The 18951-nt window shown below is 48.1% G+C and overlaps 1 protein-coding gene and 1 pseudogene across 2 annotated transcripts in view; one reads left to right on the top strand and one right to left on the bottom strand.

Annotated features, from left to right (window-relative positions):
• LOC126235691 (leukocyte elastase inhibitor-like) overlaps positions 1-18951 on the top strand; it is a 161822-nt gene that overhangs the window by 113474 nt on the left and 29397 nt on the right. For both annotated transcript variants that reach the window (XM_049944432.1, XM_049944431.1), the window contains exon 3: positions 15894-16289. In XM_049944432.1, coding sequence (XP_049800389.1) covers positions 15894-16289 — 396 coding nt within the window. The remainder of the gene's footprint in view (positions 1-15893; positions 16290-18951) is intronic.
• On the bottom strand, positions 10436-10553 carry LOC126238217 (5S ribosomal RNA; annotated as a pseudogene).

Genomic DNA, 18951 nt, shown 5'->3' on the forward strand with positions numbered 1-18951 from the left:
GCAGTCAGTAGCCTACTGACCTCCATAGCAGCAGTCAGTACCCAACTATTCTCCATGGCAGCAGTCAGTAGCCTACTGTCCTCCATGGCAGCTGTCAGTACCCTACTGTAATCCATGCCAAAAGTGAGTAGCCTACTGTCCTCCATGGCAGCAGCCAGTATCCTACTATCCTCCATGCCAACAGCCAGTAGTCTACTGTCCTCCATGGCAGCAGTGAGTACCCTACTATCCGCTATGGCAGCAGTCAGTACCCTACTGTCCTCCATGCCAGAAGTGAGTAGCCTACTGTACTCCATGGCAGCAGTCAGTAGCCTAATGTCCACCATGGCAGCAGTCAGTTCCCTACTATCCTCCATGGCAGCAGTCAGTAGCCAACTGTCCTCCATGGCAGCAGTCAGTACCCTACTGTCCTCCATGCCAGAAGTTAGTAGCCTACTGTCCTCCATGGCAGCAGTCAGTGGACTACTGTCCTCCGTGGCAGCAGCCAGTACCCTACTGTCCTCCAATCCTGCAGTCAGTAGCCTACTGTCCTCCATAGCAGCAGTCAGTACCGTACTATCATCCATGGCAGCAGTCAGTAGCCTAATGTCCTCCATGGCAGCAGTCAGTTCCCTACTATCCTCCATGGCAGCAGTCAGTAGCCTACTGTCCTCCATGGCAGCAGTCAGTACCCTACTGTAATCCATGCCAGAAGTGAGTAGCCTACTGTCCTCCATGGCAGCAGTCAGTGGCCTGCTGCCCTCCGTAGCAGCAGCCAGTAACCTACTGTCCTCCAATCCAGCAGTCAGTAGCCTACTGTCCTCCATGGCAGCAATCAGTACCCTACTATCCTCCGTGGCAGCAGTCAGTATCTTACTGTCCTCCAAGTTAGCAGTCAGTAGCCTCTTGTCCTCCATGGCAGCAGCCAGTATCCTACTATCCTCCATGCCAACAGCCAGTAGTCTACTGTCCTTCATGGCAGCAGTCAGTACCCTACTATCCTCTATGGCAGCAGTCAGTACCCTACTGTCCTCCATGCCAGAAGTGAGTAACCTACTGTCCTCCATGGCAGCAGTCAGTAGCCTAATGTCCTCCATGGCAGCAGTCAGTTCCCTACTATCGTCCATGGCAGCAGTCAGTAGCCTACTGTCCTCCATGGCAGCAGTCAGTACCCTACTGTCCTCCATGCCTGATGTTAGTAGCCTACTGTCCTCCATTGCGGCAGTCAGTGGCCTACTGTCCTCCGTGGCAGCAGCCAGTACCCTACTGTCCTCCAATCCTGCAGTCAGTAGCCTACTGTCCTCCATAGCAGCAGTCAGTACCCTACTATCCTCCATGGCTGCTGTCAGTAGCCTACTGTCCTCCATGGGAGCAGTCAGTACCCTACTGTCCTCCATGCCAGAAGTGAGTAGCCTACTGTCCTCCATGGCAGCAGTCAGTAGCCTAATGTCCTCCATGGCATCAGTCAGTTCCCTACTATCCTCTATGGCAGCAGTCAGTAGCCTACTGTCCTCCATGGCAGCAGTCAGTACCCTACTCTCATCCATGCCAGAAGTGAGTAGCCTACTGTCCTCCATGGCAGCAGTCAGTGGCCTACTGTCCTCCATGGCAGCAGCCAGTACCCTACTGTCCTCCAGTCCAGCAGTCAGTAGCCTACTGTCCTCCATGGCAGCAATCAGTACCCTACTATCCTCCATGGCAGCAGTCAGTAGCCTACTGTCCTCCATGCCAGAAGTGAGTAGCCTACTGTCCTCCATGGCAGCAGTCAGTGGCCTACTGTCCTCCGTGGCAGCAGCCAGTACCCTACTGTCCTCCAATCCAGCAGTCAGTAGCCTACTGTCCTCCATAGCAGCAGTCAGTGCCCTCATATCCTCCATGGCAGCAGTAAGTAGCCTACTGTCCTCCATGGCAGCAGTCAGTACCCTACTGTCCTCCATGCCAGAAGTGAGTAGCCTACTGTCCTCCATGGCATCAGTCGGTAGCCTAATGTCCTCCATGGCAGCAGTCAGTTCCCTACTACCCTCCATGGCAGCAGTCAGTAGCCTACTGTCCTCCGTGGCAGCAGTCAGTACCCTGCTGTCCCCATGCCAGAAGTGAGTAGCCTACTGTCCTCCATAGCAGCAGTCAGTGGCCTACTGTCCTCCGTGGCATCAGCCAGTACCGTACTGTCCTCCAATCCAGCAGTCAGTAGCCTACTGTCCTCCATAGCAGAGTCAGTGCCCTACTATCCTCCATGGCAGCAGTCAGTAGCCTACTGTCCTCCATGGCAGCAGTCAGTACCCTACTGTCCTCCATGCCAGAAGTGAGTAGCCTACTGTCCTCCATGGCAGCAGTCAGTAGCCTAATGTCCTCCATAGCAGCAGTCAGTTCCCTACTATCCTCCTTGGCAGCAGTCAGTAGCCTACTGTCCTCCATAGCAGCAGTCAGTACCCTACTATCCTCCATGGCAGCAGTCAGTAGCCTACTGTCCTCCATGGCAGCAGTCAGTACCCTACTGTCCTCCATGCCAGAAGTGAGTAACCTACTGTCCTCCATGGCAGCAGTCAGTAGCCTAATGTCCTCCATGGCAGCAGTCAGTTCCCTACTATCCTCCATGGCAGCAGTCAGTAGCCTACTGTCCTCCATGGCAGCAGTCAGTACCCTACTGTCCTCCATTGCAGAAGTGAGTAGCATACTGCCCTCCATGGCAGCAGTCAGTGGCCTACAGTCCTCCGTGGCAGCAGCCAGTACCCTACTGTCCTCCAATCCAGCAATCAGTAGCCTACTGTCCTCCATGGCAGCAATCAGTACCCTACTGTCCTCCATGCCAGAAGTGAGTAGCCTACTGTCCTCCATGGCAGCAGTCAGTAGCCTAATGTCCTCCATGGCAGCAGTCAGTAGCCTACTGTCCTCCATGGCAGCAGCATCCTACTGTCCTCCATGCCAGAAGTGAGTAGCCTACTGTCCTCCATAGCAGCAGTCAGTAGCCTAATGTCCTCTATGGCAGCAGTCAGTAGCCTACTGTCCTCCATGCCAGATGTGAGTAGCCTACTGTCCTCCAAGTTTGCAGTCAGTAGCCTACTGTCCTCCATGGCAGCAGCCAGTATCCTACTATCCTCCATGCCAACAGCCAGTAGTCTACTGTCCTCCATGGTAGCAGTCAGTACCTTACTATCCTCTATGGCAGCTGTCAGTACCCTACTGTCCTCCATGCCAGAAGTGAGTAGCCTACTGTCCTCCATGGCGGCAGTCAGTAGCCTAATGTCCTCCATGGCAGCAGTCAGTTCCCTACTCTCCTCCATGGCAGCAATCAGTAGCCTACTGTCCTCCATGGCAGCAGTCAGTACCCTACTGTCCTCCATGCCAGAAGTGAGTAGCCTACTGTCCTCCATAGCAGCAGTCAGTGGCCTACTGTCCTCCGTGGCAGCAGCTAGTACCCTACTGTCCTGCAAACCAGCAGTCAGTAGCCTACTGTCCTCCATAGCAGCTGTCAGTACCCTACTATCCTCCATGGCAGCAGTCAGTATCCTACTGTCCTCCATGGCAGCAGTCAGTACCCTACTGTCCTCCATGCCAGAAGTGAGAAGCCTACTGTCCTCCATGGCAGCAGTCAGTAGCCCAATGTCCTCCATGGCAGCAGTCAGTTCCCTACTATCCTCCATGGCAGCAGTCAGTAGCCTACTGTCCTCCGTGGCAGCAGCCAGTACCCTACTGTCCTCCAATCCAGCAATCAGTAGCCTACTGTCCTCCATGGCAGCAATCAGTACCCTACTATCCTGCATGGCAGCAGTCAGTAGCCTACTGTCCTCCAAGTTAGCAGTCAGTAGCCTACTGTCCTCCATGGCAGCAGCCAGTATCCTACCATCCTCCTTGCCAACAGCCAGTAGTCTACTGTCCTCCATGGCAGCAATCAGTACCCTACTATCCTCCATGGCAGCAGTCAGTAGCCTACTGTCCTCCATGCCAGAAGTGAGTAGCCTACTGTCCTCCATGGCAGCAGTCAGTGGCCTACTGTCCTCCGTGGCAGCAGCCAGTACCCTACTGTCCTCCAATCCAGCAGTCAGTAGCCTACTGTCCTCCATAGCAGCAGTCAGTGCCCTCATATCCTCCATGGCAGCAGTAAGTACCCTACTGTCCTCCATGCCAGAAGTGAGTAGCCTACTGTCCTCCATGGCATCAGTCGGTAGCCTAATGTCCTCCATGGCAGCAGTCAGTTCCCTACTACCCTCCATGGCAGCAGTCAGTAGCCTACTGTCCTCCGTGGCAGCAGTCAGTACCCTGCTGTCCCCATGCCAGAAGTGAGTAGCCTACTGTCCTCCATAGCAGCAGTCAGTGGCCTACTGTCCTCCGTGGCATCAGCCAGTACCGTACTGTCCTCCAATCCAGCAGTCAGTAGCCTACTGTCCTCCATAGCAGAGTCAGTGCCCTACTATCCTCCATGGCAGCAGTCAGTAGCATACTGTCCTCCATGGCAGCAGTCAGTACCCTACTGTCCTCCATGCCAGAAGTGAGTAGCCTACTGTCCTCCATGGCAGCAGTCAGTAGCCTAATGTCCTCCATAGCAGCAGTCAGTTCCCTACTATCCTCCATGGCAGCAGTCAGTATCCTACTGTCCTCCATAGCAGCAGTCAGTACCCTACTATCCTCCATGGCAGCAGTCAGTAGCCTACTGTCCTCCATGGCAGCAGTCAGTACCCTACTGTCCTCCATGCCAGAAGTGAGTAACCTACTGTCCTCCATGGCAGCAGTCAGTAGCCTAATGTCCTCCATGGCAGCAGTCAGTTCCCTACTATCCTCCATGGCAGCAGTCAGTAGCCTACTGTCCTCCATGGCAGCAGTCAGTACCCTACTGTCCTCCATTGCAGAAGTGAGTAGCATACTGCCCTCCATGGCAGCAGTCAGTGGCCTACAGTCCTCCGTGGCAGCAGCCAGTACCCTACTGTCCTCCAATCCAGCAATCAGTAGCCTAGTGTCCTCCATGGCAGCAATCAGTACCCTACTGTCCTCCATGCCAGAAGTGAGTAGCCTACTGTCCTCTATGGCAGCAGTCAGTAGCCTAATGTCCTCCAAGGCAGCAGTCAGTAGCCTACTGTCCTCCATGGCAGCAGCATCCTACTGTCCTCCATGCCAGAAGTGAGTAGCCTACTGTCCTCCATAGCAGCAGTCAGTAGCCTAATGTCCTCTATGGCAGCAGTCAGTAGCCTACTGTCCTCCATGCCAGATGTGAGTAGCCTACTGTCCTCCAAGTTTGCAGTCAGTAGCCTACTGTCCTCCATGGCAGCAGCCAGTATCCTACTATCCTCCATGCCAACAGCCAGTAGTCTACTGTCCTCCATGGTAGCAGTCAGTACCTTACTATCCTCTATGGCAGCTGTCAGTACCCTACTGTCCTCCATGCCAGAAGTGAGTAGCCTACTGTCCTCCATGGCAGCAGTCAGTAGCCTAATGTCCTCCATGGCAGCAGTCAGTTCCCTACTCTCCTCCATGGCAGCAATCAGTAGCCTACTGTCCTCCATGGCAGCAGTCAGTACCCTACTGTCCTCCATGCCAGAAGTGAGTAGCCTACTGTCCTCCATAGCAGCAGTCAGTGGCCTACTGTCCTCCGTGGCAGCAGCTAGTACCCTACTGTCCTGCAAACCAGCAGTCAGTAGCCTACTGTCCTCCATAGCAGCTGTCAGTACCCTACTATCCTCCATGGCAGCAGTCAGTATCCTACTGTCCTCCATGGCAGCAGTCAGTACCCTACTGTCCTCCATGCCAGAAGTGAGAAGCCTACTGTCCTCCATGGCAGCAGTCAGTAGCCCAATGTCCTCCATGGCAGCAGTCAGTTCCCTACTATCCTCCATGGCAGCAGTCAGTAGCCTACTGTCCTCCGTGGCAGCAGCCAGTACCCTACTGTCCTCCAATCCAGCAATCAGTAGCCTAGTGTCCTCCATGGCAGCAATCAGTACCCTACTATCCTGCATGGCAGCAGTCAGTAGCCTACTGTCCTCCAAGTTAGCAGTCAGTAGCCTACTGTCCTCCATGGCAGCAGCCAGTATCCTACCATCCTCCTTGCCAACAGCCAGTAGTCTACTGTCCTCCATGGCAGCAGTCAGTAGCCTACTATCCTCCATGGCAGCAGTCAGTGGCCTACTATCCTCCATGCCAGCAGTCAATAGCCTACTGTCCTCCATGGCAGCAGTCAGTACCCTACTATCCTCCATGCCAGCAGTCAGTAACCTACTGTCCATCATGGCAGCATTCAGTAGCTTACTATCCGCCGTGGCAGCAGTCAGTAGCCTACTGTCCTCCATGGCAGCAGTCAGTAGCCTACTATCTTTCTGCAGGTATTTCCTAGATAACCATCTTCTGTGATGGTGGTTAGTAGCCTACTGTCGTTCGTGGTTGCAATCGGTAGCCTACAGTCCTTCATGTTGGTGGGTGGTAGCCGACTATCCTTCACGGTGATGGTCAACAACCTATTATTCTCCAGTAATCGCTAGCCTACTATACTCCATACCCTGTGGCAGCTGATTGTAGCCTTCTATCTTCTGTCACAGAAGGTGGTAGCCTTCTATCCTCTGTGATGGCAGTCATTAGCCCACAATCAAATGGTTCAAATGGGTCTAACTAGTATGGGAATTAACATCTGAGGTCATCAGTCCCCTAGACTTAGAACTACTTAAACCTAACTAACCTAAGGACATCACACACATCCATGCCCCAAGCAGGATTCGAACCTGCGACCATAGCAGCAACACAGTTCCAGACTTACGTACCTAGAACCATTGGCCACAGCGGCCAGCAGCCCACAATCCCTTGTGGCAACAGTCGATAGCCTGGCACTGGTCGATCGCCTAATATCCTCCATGGCAGCAGTCAGCAGCCTACTATCCTCCTGGAGGCATTTGGTAGATAACCATCTTCTGTGATGTTGGTTAGTAGCCTACTGTCGTTCATGGTGGCGGTCGGTAGCCTACTATCCTTCATGGTGGTGGTCAGTAGCCTACTATCCTTCATGGTGCTTTTTGGCACCCTATTATCCTCCAGTAATTGGTAGCCTACTATACTCCATACTCTGTGACAGCTGTTAATAGCCTTCTATCCTCTGTCACAGCTGGTGGCAGCCGTCTATCCTCTGTGACAGCATTCATTAGCCCACAGTCCTCTGTGGCAACAGTCGATAGCCTGTTAACCTCTGTGGCACTGGTCGCTAGCCTACTAGCCTCGGTTGTAGTGGTCACTAGGTTACTAGCCTCGGTTGTAGTTGTCGGTATGCTATTAGCCTCAGCGGAAGTGGTCAGTATTCCACTATCCTCAGGGCCGGTGGTCGCTTCCTACTAGCCTCAGTGGTGGTGGTTGGTAGCCTACTATCTTCAGTGGTGGTGGTCAGTAGCCTACTATCCTCAGCAGCAGTGGACAGTATCCTGCTATAGGCAGTAGCAAAGGTCGGTATCCTACTATCTTCAGCAGTGGCAGTCGATAGCCTACTATCCTTGGCAGTGGTGGTCAGTAGGCTACTATGGTCGGTGGCGGCGGTTGGTGGCCCACTATCCTCAGTGGCGACAGATGGCAGTCTACTTTTCCCCTTTGGTGGTGATCGGTGGTACTATTGCTCTGTGGCGATTTATTAACCCATAGTCTATGCTGGGTATGTCATCCATTGAACGTGTCTTCTAAACCATCAAGACTGCCACATGGACTGAGAAGAAAGCATTAGAATCTGTTCCCCTTACGCTTTTACTCCTCTTCAAAAATTTATACTCGTTGTTCATTGCTTATTCGGTGTACCTGGAAATAATGGTTCGAAATAGGGATGCACAATGATAATCGATATTTACAGCATACCGCAGTGGGGAGTTTAAACATCGGTGTTTTAATCGATAATGAATTCTTTAAAACATCACAACATCGATGTTTAGATATAGACTTCCCGATGTTGACAATAAACAGATCACCCAAAAACTGATTATTCATTACAGTCATTGTTGCGAAGTAAAGCCGTTGACTACAGATATCAGCCTTTAGCACCCATCTTCAGATCTTTTCAAGTTGGTTGGAGTGTAACATGTCAACTACGCCACCTTGTATTTTAATGTTGAAGAATTTTGGATTTTAATGTTAAGGCAGGCATACACGGCGAAGAAATCAACCTGAAAAAAATCTTAAGATGCCATCCGACAACCGAAACCGGTAATCACCTGTTTCACTTGGCAACTGTGACTGTAATAAGTAACAAACTTTAGGTCTCTAAAGGGAGCTGTATCTCTCGATAGATAACATTTCTGTCGTTACATGAGTGCTTGTTACTGTTGTTAACAAATCTCTTTTAACAATTTAATGACGTTTTTTAACGTAACATAACAAGACTTTTCTATTGTGTCACGGTTGGAGCAGTATTTTTCAACACGACTAATAGACGGTTTAACTTTCACGGCTGGTTTCTGGGCAAACACAATGCAGTGCAGATGTTTTCAGCTAGTTATCGAGCAAAATGTTGATGATGGAAAAATGAAAAGCTCTGCACTTCGTGTCGACGAGCTATCGCAACGACACACTGCTTAATATCATTCGATCGTGTACTTACGACTTGGAATGACTGCTAAATTAAAACCTGTTAAATACTGGTACTGGAGACTGATTTATGGTAAATTTGTTTAACTGGGTATAAACATCGTTTGAAAGAAAAAGCCATATACAATGCTATGACACATGTCCGCACGAACATCAGAAGGACAGATATCGAAATAAGTGACCATGGGGCAGCTGAAAGTGTTCAACAGCGGAAACGCCATGAGACCTGACGGGAAAAAATAAGATTCGCCATAGAGTAGGCAAAATAATTTGCTTCTCTTCTTGCATCGGTGTGCTACATGTTGCTGGAGGACCGAAGCGTTCCCACTGATTGGCCAAATCATTCGCTCGAATTGTCCAGAATGTTCTTCAAACCAATGCAACAACTGTGGCCCAGTAACATGACATCGTTGTTGTTTGGGAACATGAAGTACATGAATGAGCATCAATGGCTGCAAATGGTCTCCAAGAAAACTGAAAAACCATGGACTGGTCAGGTGAGTCCCGATTTCAGTTGGTAAGAGCTGATGGTAGGGTTCGCGTGTGGCACAGACCCGACGTAGCGATGGACCCAAATTGTCAACACTGTGCAAGCGGCTTTAGGGTAAAATAATCGGTTCAGTTGGACCACAGCACCTAGTCCACCCACGTAAACACAGCCTACACCAATACGGAGCTGCCAGCAGCTTGCACAGTGTTGACAATTTGGGTCCATCGCTACGTCGGGTCTGCGCCACATTCGAACCCTACCATCAGCTCTTACCAACTGAAATCGGGACTCACCTGACCAGTCCATGGTTTTTCAGTCGTCTAGGGTCCTATCGATATGGTCATGATCCCAGGAGAGGCGCTGCAGGCCGCATTGTGCTTTTAGCAAAGGCACTGGCGTTGCCCGTTAACAGCAAAATTCGCCGCACTGACTTAACGGCCGGCCGGCGTGGCCGAGCGGTTCTAGGCGCTTCAGTCTGGAACCACGCGACCGCTACGTTAGCACATTGTAATCCTGCCTCGGGCATGGATGTGTGTGATGTCCGTAGGTTAGTCAGGTTTAAGTAGTTCTAAGTTCTAGGGGACTGATGACCTCAGATGTTAAGTCCCATAGTGCTCAGAGCTATTTGAACCATTTGACTTAACGGATACACCCATCGTATCTCCCACACTGATTTCTGTGGTTATTTTATGCAGTGTTGTTTGTCCGTTAGGACTGAAAGCTCTATGCAAATGCGGCTGCTCTCGATCGTTAAGTGAAGGCTTTCGGCCACTGCTTGTCCTTGGTGAGAGGTAATGCCTCAAATTTGGTATTCTCGACACACTCTTGATACTGTGCGTCTCCGAATATTGAATTCCCTAAGGATTTCCGAAATGGAATGTCCCATGCATCCAGCTCCAACTATCATTCCGCGTTCAAAGTGTGTTAATTTCCTCTACTACTTTCAGGCCTAACATCGGCCTCGCCGTGTTTCACCAATATAAACATTTACGTCGGAAACATTTTCACTTGAATCGTCTAAGTACACATGACAGTTCCACCAATGCTTTGGACTTTTATACCTTGTGTACGTGATACTACCACCATCTGTATATGTGCCGTATCTCTATCCCATAACTTGTCAGATCATTCACCCTTGCACTGACTAGGAGCCTATATCCACACTCCAATAACAACTTTCTGCTCTTTCCTACAAGCACAGTACCAGTCATATAAAACTAAACTCCGTCCAAACGGGCCTTGGAAGGCCCAACAGTACCGACAGGCCGCCCTATCATCTTCAGCCCACAAGTGTCACTGGATGCGGATATGGAGGGGCATTTGGTCAACACACCACTCTCCCGGCCGTATGGCAGTTTACGAGACCGGAGCCGCCACTTTTCAATCAAGCAGCTGCTCAGTTTGCCTCACAAGGGCTGAGTGCACCCCGCTTGCCAACAGCGGTCGGCAGACCGGATGGTCACCCATCCAAGTGCTAGCCCAGCCCGACAGTGCTTAACTTCGGTGATCTGACGGGAACCCGTATTACCACTGCGGCAAAGCCGTTGGCGTACCAGTCATATAAGAGAGAGAAATAGCAAAGGCTTTCAGCACTAATGAGGGCAGCTGTGTGTGGCAACACTCATACAGCTCGAGACACATCCCCCAATTGGTGCTTTCCAGGAACCCCCAGGAACAGACTGCTCTACAGCAAACAGCACCTGGTGTGCCATTGTTCAGACAACACACTCATCTTACTGGCTGGCGACTACGTCACAGTTACGAAGACGTCCGCGGACGCCCGTCCTTTTAGGCTGTTCGCTGGCACTCCAGGGTTCCCTCTGATGTTACTCAGTCAGTTATTCCAAGTTCTGCCTTACGTGCCCAGCTGGTCTCGAACGGCGACTCATGCCAGCGCTTGTGTCTCGGACATCGCCCTCAATGGGTCGCCAAAATTCTTTTCGTGTGGCATTTCAAACTGTCACAGGTGAGTGACAGCTTGTGATGGCACAGCAAGGACACAAGGAAAAGCAACATCAACAACAGGCAAAATTACCTCTAAAACACGAATCAATCAGATAAAACACTGCTCTACTACATTCAGGCCTAACAGCGGCCTCGCCGTGTTTCGCCAGTATAAACATTTACTTTCTTTAGTATGCCAGCACAGGCCCAACGGTTTACATGAAGAGATGGCACAAGTAACCGCTTCACACTGCCACCAACTTGTCCTAAAAGAAACCACGCTGCAGCTAGCACTTCCTCGCTTCCTGCTGTGCTGCGTCCCATGGACATACGAAGGCACAGGCGTCCACTTTTCTAGCTGGAGCGATGTCTCGTGTTGACAGCAAGCCACATCCGCTTGCCAGCCGAACTGCCTCGCTGCTCTGCCGCGCTTACAGCTGTATCTCCAGGTCTCAAGCTCCAGTTTGCTGGCTGCTTCCGCTTTCGCTGGCAATTCCAACTACTCTTCTGTCCAGCGGACTGGTGGTGACGCATGTTGCCGGCTATTTCACGCATATTTCGCCAATAAATCAAATCGAATACGCCCCGTCAGCGGCGGGAAAGACGCGTGTGACAAAGATCACGATACACTACGATTAAAAATGTTAGTCCTAAGGGGACATTGTATGTCCTATGCTGCCAATGTTAAATTATCAAATTTTGTGACCCATTATCATGGAAACTTTTTAAGACGCCAATTTACAATTTTCCATAGTTATTGAATGCACCTTTCTAGATACTCTGAACTAGAATTATTACGAAAATTGTATTGTGGGGCATGTTACCTTTTTTTTCAAACACTCAATTTTTGACAGAATTTCATAAATAAATGAACATAAAAACAAAACAACTCAGGGTATTTTAATGATTCTAGTTACATATGTGTTGAATCTCACACTTGGCAAACTGTAAAATTTTCGTATCTCTACCATCAGTACTTGTTCACAAAACGGGTCATTTATTGCAAAAAATGTAGTCGAGAGATATTGCGGTTTAAAACTTTTTTTATTCAAAATTCTTATGCAGAGTGAAATTTTTCGCGTCTTTTATGCACTAGGACTGCCCTGGCCCATGGTCTGTGTCTTCATCAGTGTCACAACAGCCCAGTGTTTGCCTCCTCCTTTTCTTTCTTTCTTCTTTTGTCATTTGCTGAGCAGCTTACTCTGCTTCACGTACACGAAGCTCATCCAGTTCCCGCAGTCCTTTAGCTGTGTTCTGTCCAAATCTTGCCCCTAACGTCTCCAAAACCTTGAGTCTTCCATAGTTCCCATCATTAAGAGGTATTACAGTATCAGACACTGCTAACTTTAGAGTCAGAAGGCCAATAAATACATTTTTAGGCACACGGCACCACACAACGTTATTGAAGGACATATTCATGTTCTGAGTCTTTCCATGTAAACACTTCTTTAGTAGGTCAGGATTTGCCAAATCTCTGTTAATAGGTTTGACTGGCTCCGTTACTGCCAAAGAAAGAGAATGCTTATGTGTATATTCATGTAGGGTGCCAGAAAATTCAGCTTGCCTATATTTACACCAAGTGTTTAGTGTAGTCGGACACAAAGCATGACATAGCTTTTCATCGGTTGATATTCGATGAAAGAAAGTGCTCCACGCAGCTCTTTTCATCTTTTCTAAACTGTCACAGTTATCTCTAATGGCCGTCCCATAATATTCCTGTAATTACTTATTATTTATATATCAAAAGCAATACAAGTTAGCTTACTACAAAATAGCTAATAATCACACTAGTTTCAAGGAAAACTAGTATCAGAAACAAGGGACTGATTTGTTTATTCGTAATGCCAACTTCTGAGACGTAGCAGTGCGCACAAAACAAAGCAATTCACAGCCTTGTAGACTGTGTAGTTCCCAAGATATGACCGCTCAGCTGTGGCAGTAAATGCGTAGCCGCGAAATTTGACAGTCACACGTCAAAATATTATTTGAAGGTCTCACAATTGTCTGATTTTAATGTATTATATACCAAAATTTTCAGGAAAGTCCAAAGTACATTATGGAGTAGAAAACAGAAAAAGTCAAGTTTCAACGAATTTCATGTTAAATGGTATTGGAATGTTATACATTCATTCATATTATTTTTGCCCTTATGGACAGTGTTTCAACTCAAATATCTGATGATGACGCAATTTTCACTTCTTTTCTTTCTTCCTTTTCTCTTTCCAAAATCTCTTCATCCTTTGACTATTTTCTTGTTTCCTTTGTTCCGTCCATAATGCTCCTGTCTTCCTCTTCCCATTTACCATAAATTTTGCGTTCCTAATTTTGTTCCTGAATTCCTTTCTGTTTTTTATCATTTGTTTGTTGATCCCTAGCTGCCTTATGTCTTCCTCTATTTCATGATACCAATTTGTTCTAAGGCTTGAATATTTTACTACATCAAAGATTCTCTTTGTAAGTCTGGTTTTGTCCATTCTCTGTGTGTGTCCGTGTAAATTTAATCTCCGTTTTCTGATCATGTCTGTGAGTCTGTCAGTGTGTTGGTATAACTCATTGGTAGGTCTTTTCACCCATATGCCATCTTTGTATATTGGTCCGAATATTTTCCTGAGCATTTTGCGTTCTATTTTTTCTGTCTCTATAATGCCTGATGCTCCAATTGTGGTCGTTTCTGACGCAGTTAATACAACTGTTTGTAGTGTCCAGTTTTGGCCTGTCTTGATATGCTTTTCTTATTATAATGTGACCATGTGAGTTTGTATATACATCTATATTTTTGCACATTTCGCCGAGAATTAAGATAGTATACCTTCTACATCTACATCTACATCCATACTCCGCAAGCCACCTGACGGTGTGTGGCGGAGGGTACCTTGAATACCTCTATCGGTTCTCCTTTCTATTCCAGTCTCATATTGTTTGTGGAAAGAAGGATTGTCGGTAAGCCTCTGTGTGGGCTCCGATCTCTCTGATTTTATCCTAATGGTCTCTTCGCGAGAGGGAGCAATATACTGCTTGACTCCTCGGGGAAGGTATGTTCTCGAAACTTTAACAAAAGCCCGTACCGAGCTACTGAGCGTCTCTCCTGCAGAGTCTTCCACTGGAGTTTATCTATCATCTCCGTAACAGTTTCGCGATTTCTAAGTGATTCTGTAACGAAGTGCGCTGCTCTCCATTGGATCTTCCCTACCTCTTCTATCAACCCAATCTGGTACGGATCCCACACTGCTGAGCAGTATTCAAGCAGTGGGCGAACAAGCGTACTGCAACCTACTTCGTTTGTTTTCTGATTGCATTTCCTTAGGATTCTTCCAATGAATCTCAGTCTGGCATCTGCTTTACCGACGATCAACTTTATATGATCATTCCATTTTAAATGACTCCTAATGCGTACTCCCATATAATTTATGGAATTAACTGCTTCTAGTTACTGACCTGCTATATTGTAGCTAAATGATAAAGGATCTTTCTTTCTATGTTTTCGCAGCTCATTACACTTGTCTACATTGAGATTCAATTGCCATTCTCTGCACCATGCGTCAATTCGTTGCAGAGCCTCCTGCATTTCATTACAATTTTCCATTGTTACAACCTCTCGATGTACCACAGCATGATTCGCAAAAAGCCTCAGTGAACTTCCGATGTTATCCACAAGGTAATATATATATATATATATATATATATATATATATATATATATATATATATATATATATATATATATATATATATATATATTGTGAATAGCAACGGTCCTATGACACTCCCCTGCAGCACACCTAAAATCACTCTTACTTCGGAAGACTTCTCTCCATTGAGAATGACATGCTGCGTTCTGTTATCTAGGAACTCTTCAATCCAAACACACAATTGGTCTGATAGTCCATATGCTCTTACTTTGTTCATTAAACGACTGTGGGGAACTGTATCGAACGCCTTGCGTAAGTCAAGAAACACAGGATCTACCTTGGAAGCCGAGCCTATGGTACTCTGAGTCGCGTGGATGAATAGCGCAAGCTGGGTTTCACACGATCGTCTTTTTCGAAACCCATACTGATTCCTACGGAGTAGGTTTCTAGTCTCCAGAAAAGTCATTATACTCGAACATAATATGTGTTCCAAAATTCTACAACTGATCGACGTTAGAGATATAGGTCCATAGTTCTGCACATATGTTCGACAACCCTTCTTGGAAACGGGGATGACCTGTCCCTTTTTCCAATCCTTCGGAACGCTACGCTCTTCTAGAGACCTACGGTACACGTTGCAAGAAGGGGGGCAAGTTCCTTCGCGTACTCTGTGTAAAATCGAACTGGTATCCCATCAGGTCCAGCGGCCTTTCCTCTTTTGAGCGATTTTAATTGTTTCTCTATCCCTCTATTTCGATATCTACCATTTTGTCATCTGTGCGACAATCTAGAGAAGGAACTACAGTGCAGTCTTCGTCTGTGAAACAGCTTTGGAAAAAGACATTTAGTATTTCGGCCTTTAGTCTGTCATCCTCTGTTTCAGTACCATTTTGGCCACAGAGTGTCTGGACATTTTGTTTTGATCCACCTACCACTTTGACATAAGACCAAAATTTCTTAGGATTTTCTGCCTAGTCAGTACACGGAACTTTACTTTCGAATTCATTCAACGCTCTCGCATAGCCCTCCTCACACTATATTTCGCCTCGCATAATTTTTGTTTGTCTGCAAGGCTTTGGCTATGTTTATGTTTGCTGTGAAGTTCCCTTTGCTTCCGCAGCAGTTTTCTAACTCCGTTGTTGTACCACGGTGGCTCTTTTCCATCTCTTACGATCTTGCTTGGCACATACTCATCTAACGCATATTGTACGATGGTTTTGAACTTTGTCCACTGATCCTCAACACTATCTGTACTTGAGACAAAACTTTTGTTAATACGCAACAATCGAAAACTGATCTCGACGGTTGTGCCGCAGACTGTGATCTCGAACGTGGCGAACGCCATCTTCCTGGACAAGAGCCTCGCGCTGAGCCCGCGGTACGCGCAGGACGTGCGCGGCGCGCTGGCGAGCGACGTGTTCGCGCTGGACATCGCCAGCCGGCCCGGCCAGGCGGCCGCCTTCGTCAACCAGTGGGTGTCGGACAGGACGCGCGGCCAGATCCGGTCCGTGGTGCCGCCGGCGCTGCAGGCGAGCAGCGGCCTGCTGGCGGCCAGCGCGCTCTACTTCAACGCCGCCTGGCGCCACCAGTTCCCCGTCTCCAGCACGCACCGCGCCCGCTTCACCGTCAGCGACACCGAGGCCTTCGAGGTCGACATGATGGAGCACGAGTCCGACGTCCTCTACATCCACGACACCACTCTCAAGTGCCAGGTAGGCCCGCGCTGTACAACTGTAGGCGAGTTGTACGATTTACTCTGGGTGGTCGAGACTGACTCCGTCTCGGTCTTGTGGTGCTCCGCAGCTTGCAAATATTGACAAGTCGAGCTTTTTTGGTAGTGAACTGTGGATTTATTTTCAAAGAATATTCTTAAGAATTTATTTTACTTACTACCGAGTCATCAAGAACATTGTGGTGTGCGTACTGTAACACCTTCGGTACACACACCATCAGATTATTTGACTTGTCGCTCTAACGAAGTAGGCGAGTGTCAGCAATATGTCTCGTGGTCTTATCGTGGCGTGTTTATCTTCTGCCGTTAGGTCAGACGATAGAAATGCCACTTGCACGCTTAGAGTAGCAGATTGACGGTGACCAACTTTAAACAGAACTTGATTAATTTTCACACACATTTATTAAAATAATAACAAGGATAAAAATTACTTAACTTGGTTCTGGATGCTATTTACAATTGACAATCTGGAGTTCCTTTGGTATTGGTACGTTAATCTTATTCTCACATATATCTCTGATACATGACAAAAGTGTCTATACATTTATCTTCATGGCTATGTGCAGGAATATGGTAATCTTATAAGGCGCAGACTGTAACTTGACTATGGACTGGTACAGACAAATGTAGAACTCGTACAGACTGGTACAGACTAATGCAGACAAATGCAGACTGGTACAGACTGGTACAGACAAATGCAGACTGATGCAGACAAATGCAGACTGACTAATCAGAGGTCTGTAAACTCATTATAATACCACGCACGTTCATGTATCACTGCGCGACTGTGATCCGCGAGGAGAAAAGGTTCTACATTAGCCGCAATCTCATTAGCTGCGTTACATATTAATACGCGGATCGGCGGAAGCAGAATTTGATCTCTCTCTAAGGCAGCGCCATCTCGTAGTGTGGAGACGGACGAGCGCTGCGCCTGCGCTGTTGTGCTGTGCCTGTGCTGTTGTGTTCTAGGGGGAAAGGTGTGTACGCGCTGACTACGTGGAACTATGTACACAACAAACATTAACACATTTAACCACTCTATGTGAGCGTGGAAGTAGTTGCCAGGGAGTAACTGATGAAATTATAAACAAATTCCTCTTTAACAAATGGGGATTTATTCACTTTAATGATGCCTAAAGCATTTTTTAAAAGAAACAGATATAAAATTATAATCAGGAAGCACCCTTTAAATATCAAGTTACAATTTATCCAGAGGCAGAAAGAAACAAATTTTTTGACTGTATGGGCTTTCGGGCTGAGAACCTTGCCGCTCCCTTTTGACACGGCCGTAGTTACGACCGCTCACAACAACCTCTGAAAGACTACACTGGTGCAAATCTGCAACACATCAGATTACTTTAAACTAAAAGTTTTAACAACTCACAAAAGCACACAAACTATGCACCTCGTAAGAGAAATGGAAATGGTACAAAACACTAAAATTAAAATATTAACCTTGCCACCGAAGGTGCAACTTGATTTTAACTTCTAAGAAGAGTGTTATGGTGGAAGGGTGGCAACTTTATATACTAAAATGACCATTTAAATAAAAGCCCATGAAATGCAATCTTATATAAAATTATACAGGGTTGGCCAAACAAGTTAACATGCACTACAGTACACAGATACCGCCTCTCAAGATGATAGGCAAGATCAAAACATATTTCAGGAATTAGGCCGTTACACTCCAAGCAATAAATTCGTTAACACACCGAATCCGACAAACATGACAGAGACAGCTCCGAACGACAGGCAGACACTAAGTGCCTGACAAATGCGGACGAGAGACAGACGAGCAAGCTGGGGACGAGAGACTGACCAAGAAAACAAGTAAAGTTTACAAGAGTAAATCACTTAACTTCTAATAAACTGCGATTCCTCGAGAAGAGCTGGCGCAGCACCCCCAAATAGCTCTCCCGAACCGTCCGCTGCCAGCCGCTTCAACGGACGCAGGAAGGCGCGCCGATCTCCCGTCTTTCCCGGTCCGCACCAACTGACCGACTGCCCGCTGCTCCGTCCATGACTGCTGCTCTGCCACGACTGCTCTGCTGGTGCGTCTCCCACTCACTTCCACACACACGACGGCGGAAATACTGGCTCGGACCCATCCATGCAGAGGAAACACGCCCACTGGCAAAACGACATCCCTGCACCAGGAACGGACCGAGCCAAGCTCCACAAGATGGTAACTGAAGGGACACGGAAGCGCTCAGACAACCAGTTACACCACGGCGCCGCAGCTCGCACCGGAGAGACTGATGTCGTGGGTTGACTCCTGTTGCTCTCATGTCGACCGCGAAGCCACTCCCCCTCGCTATACGCCGCGGCCCACTGGACTCATGTGGCGACCTCACATGCGCCGACGCTCAAGACGGACAAGTCATCTTGTGTGTCAGTGCGCGACCGACCAACCGATCGATCCAACCGCCAATGACCATTGCCCGAACAAAGCAGACTGGCGGCCTAACGCGCAGACTCAAATGCAGGAACTAAGCCCCGACCGGGCGAGCACTTGCTGCGCTCTCTTACTGGCGGAGTGGAAAGACTCTCATTTTGCCGGCCTTAAAGGTTGATCCGAACGACAAACATACTAGCACTCCGACCGACAGACAGACACTAACTGCCACACAAATGCAAACGGG

This window comes from Schistocerca nitens, chromosome 2 (assembly GCF_023898315.1).
Source record: "Schistocerca nitens isolate TAMUIC-IGC-003100 chromosome 2, iqSchNite1.1, whole genome shotgun sequence".
NCBI lineage: Eukaryota > Metazoa > Arthropoda > Insecta > Orthoptera > Acrididae > Schistocerca > Schistocerca nitens.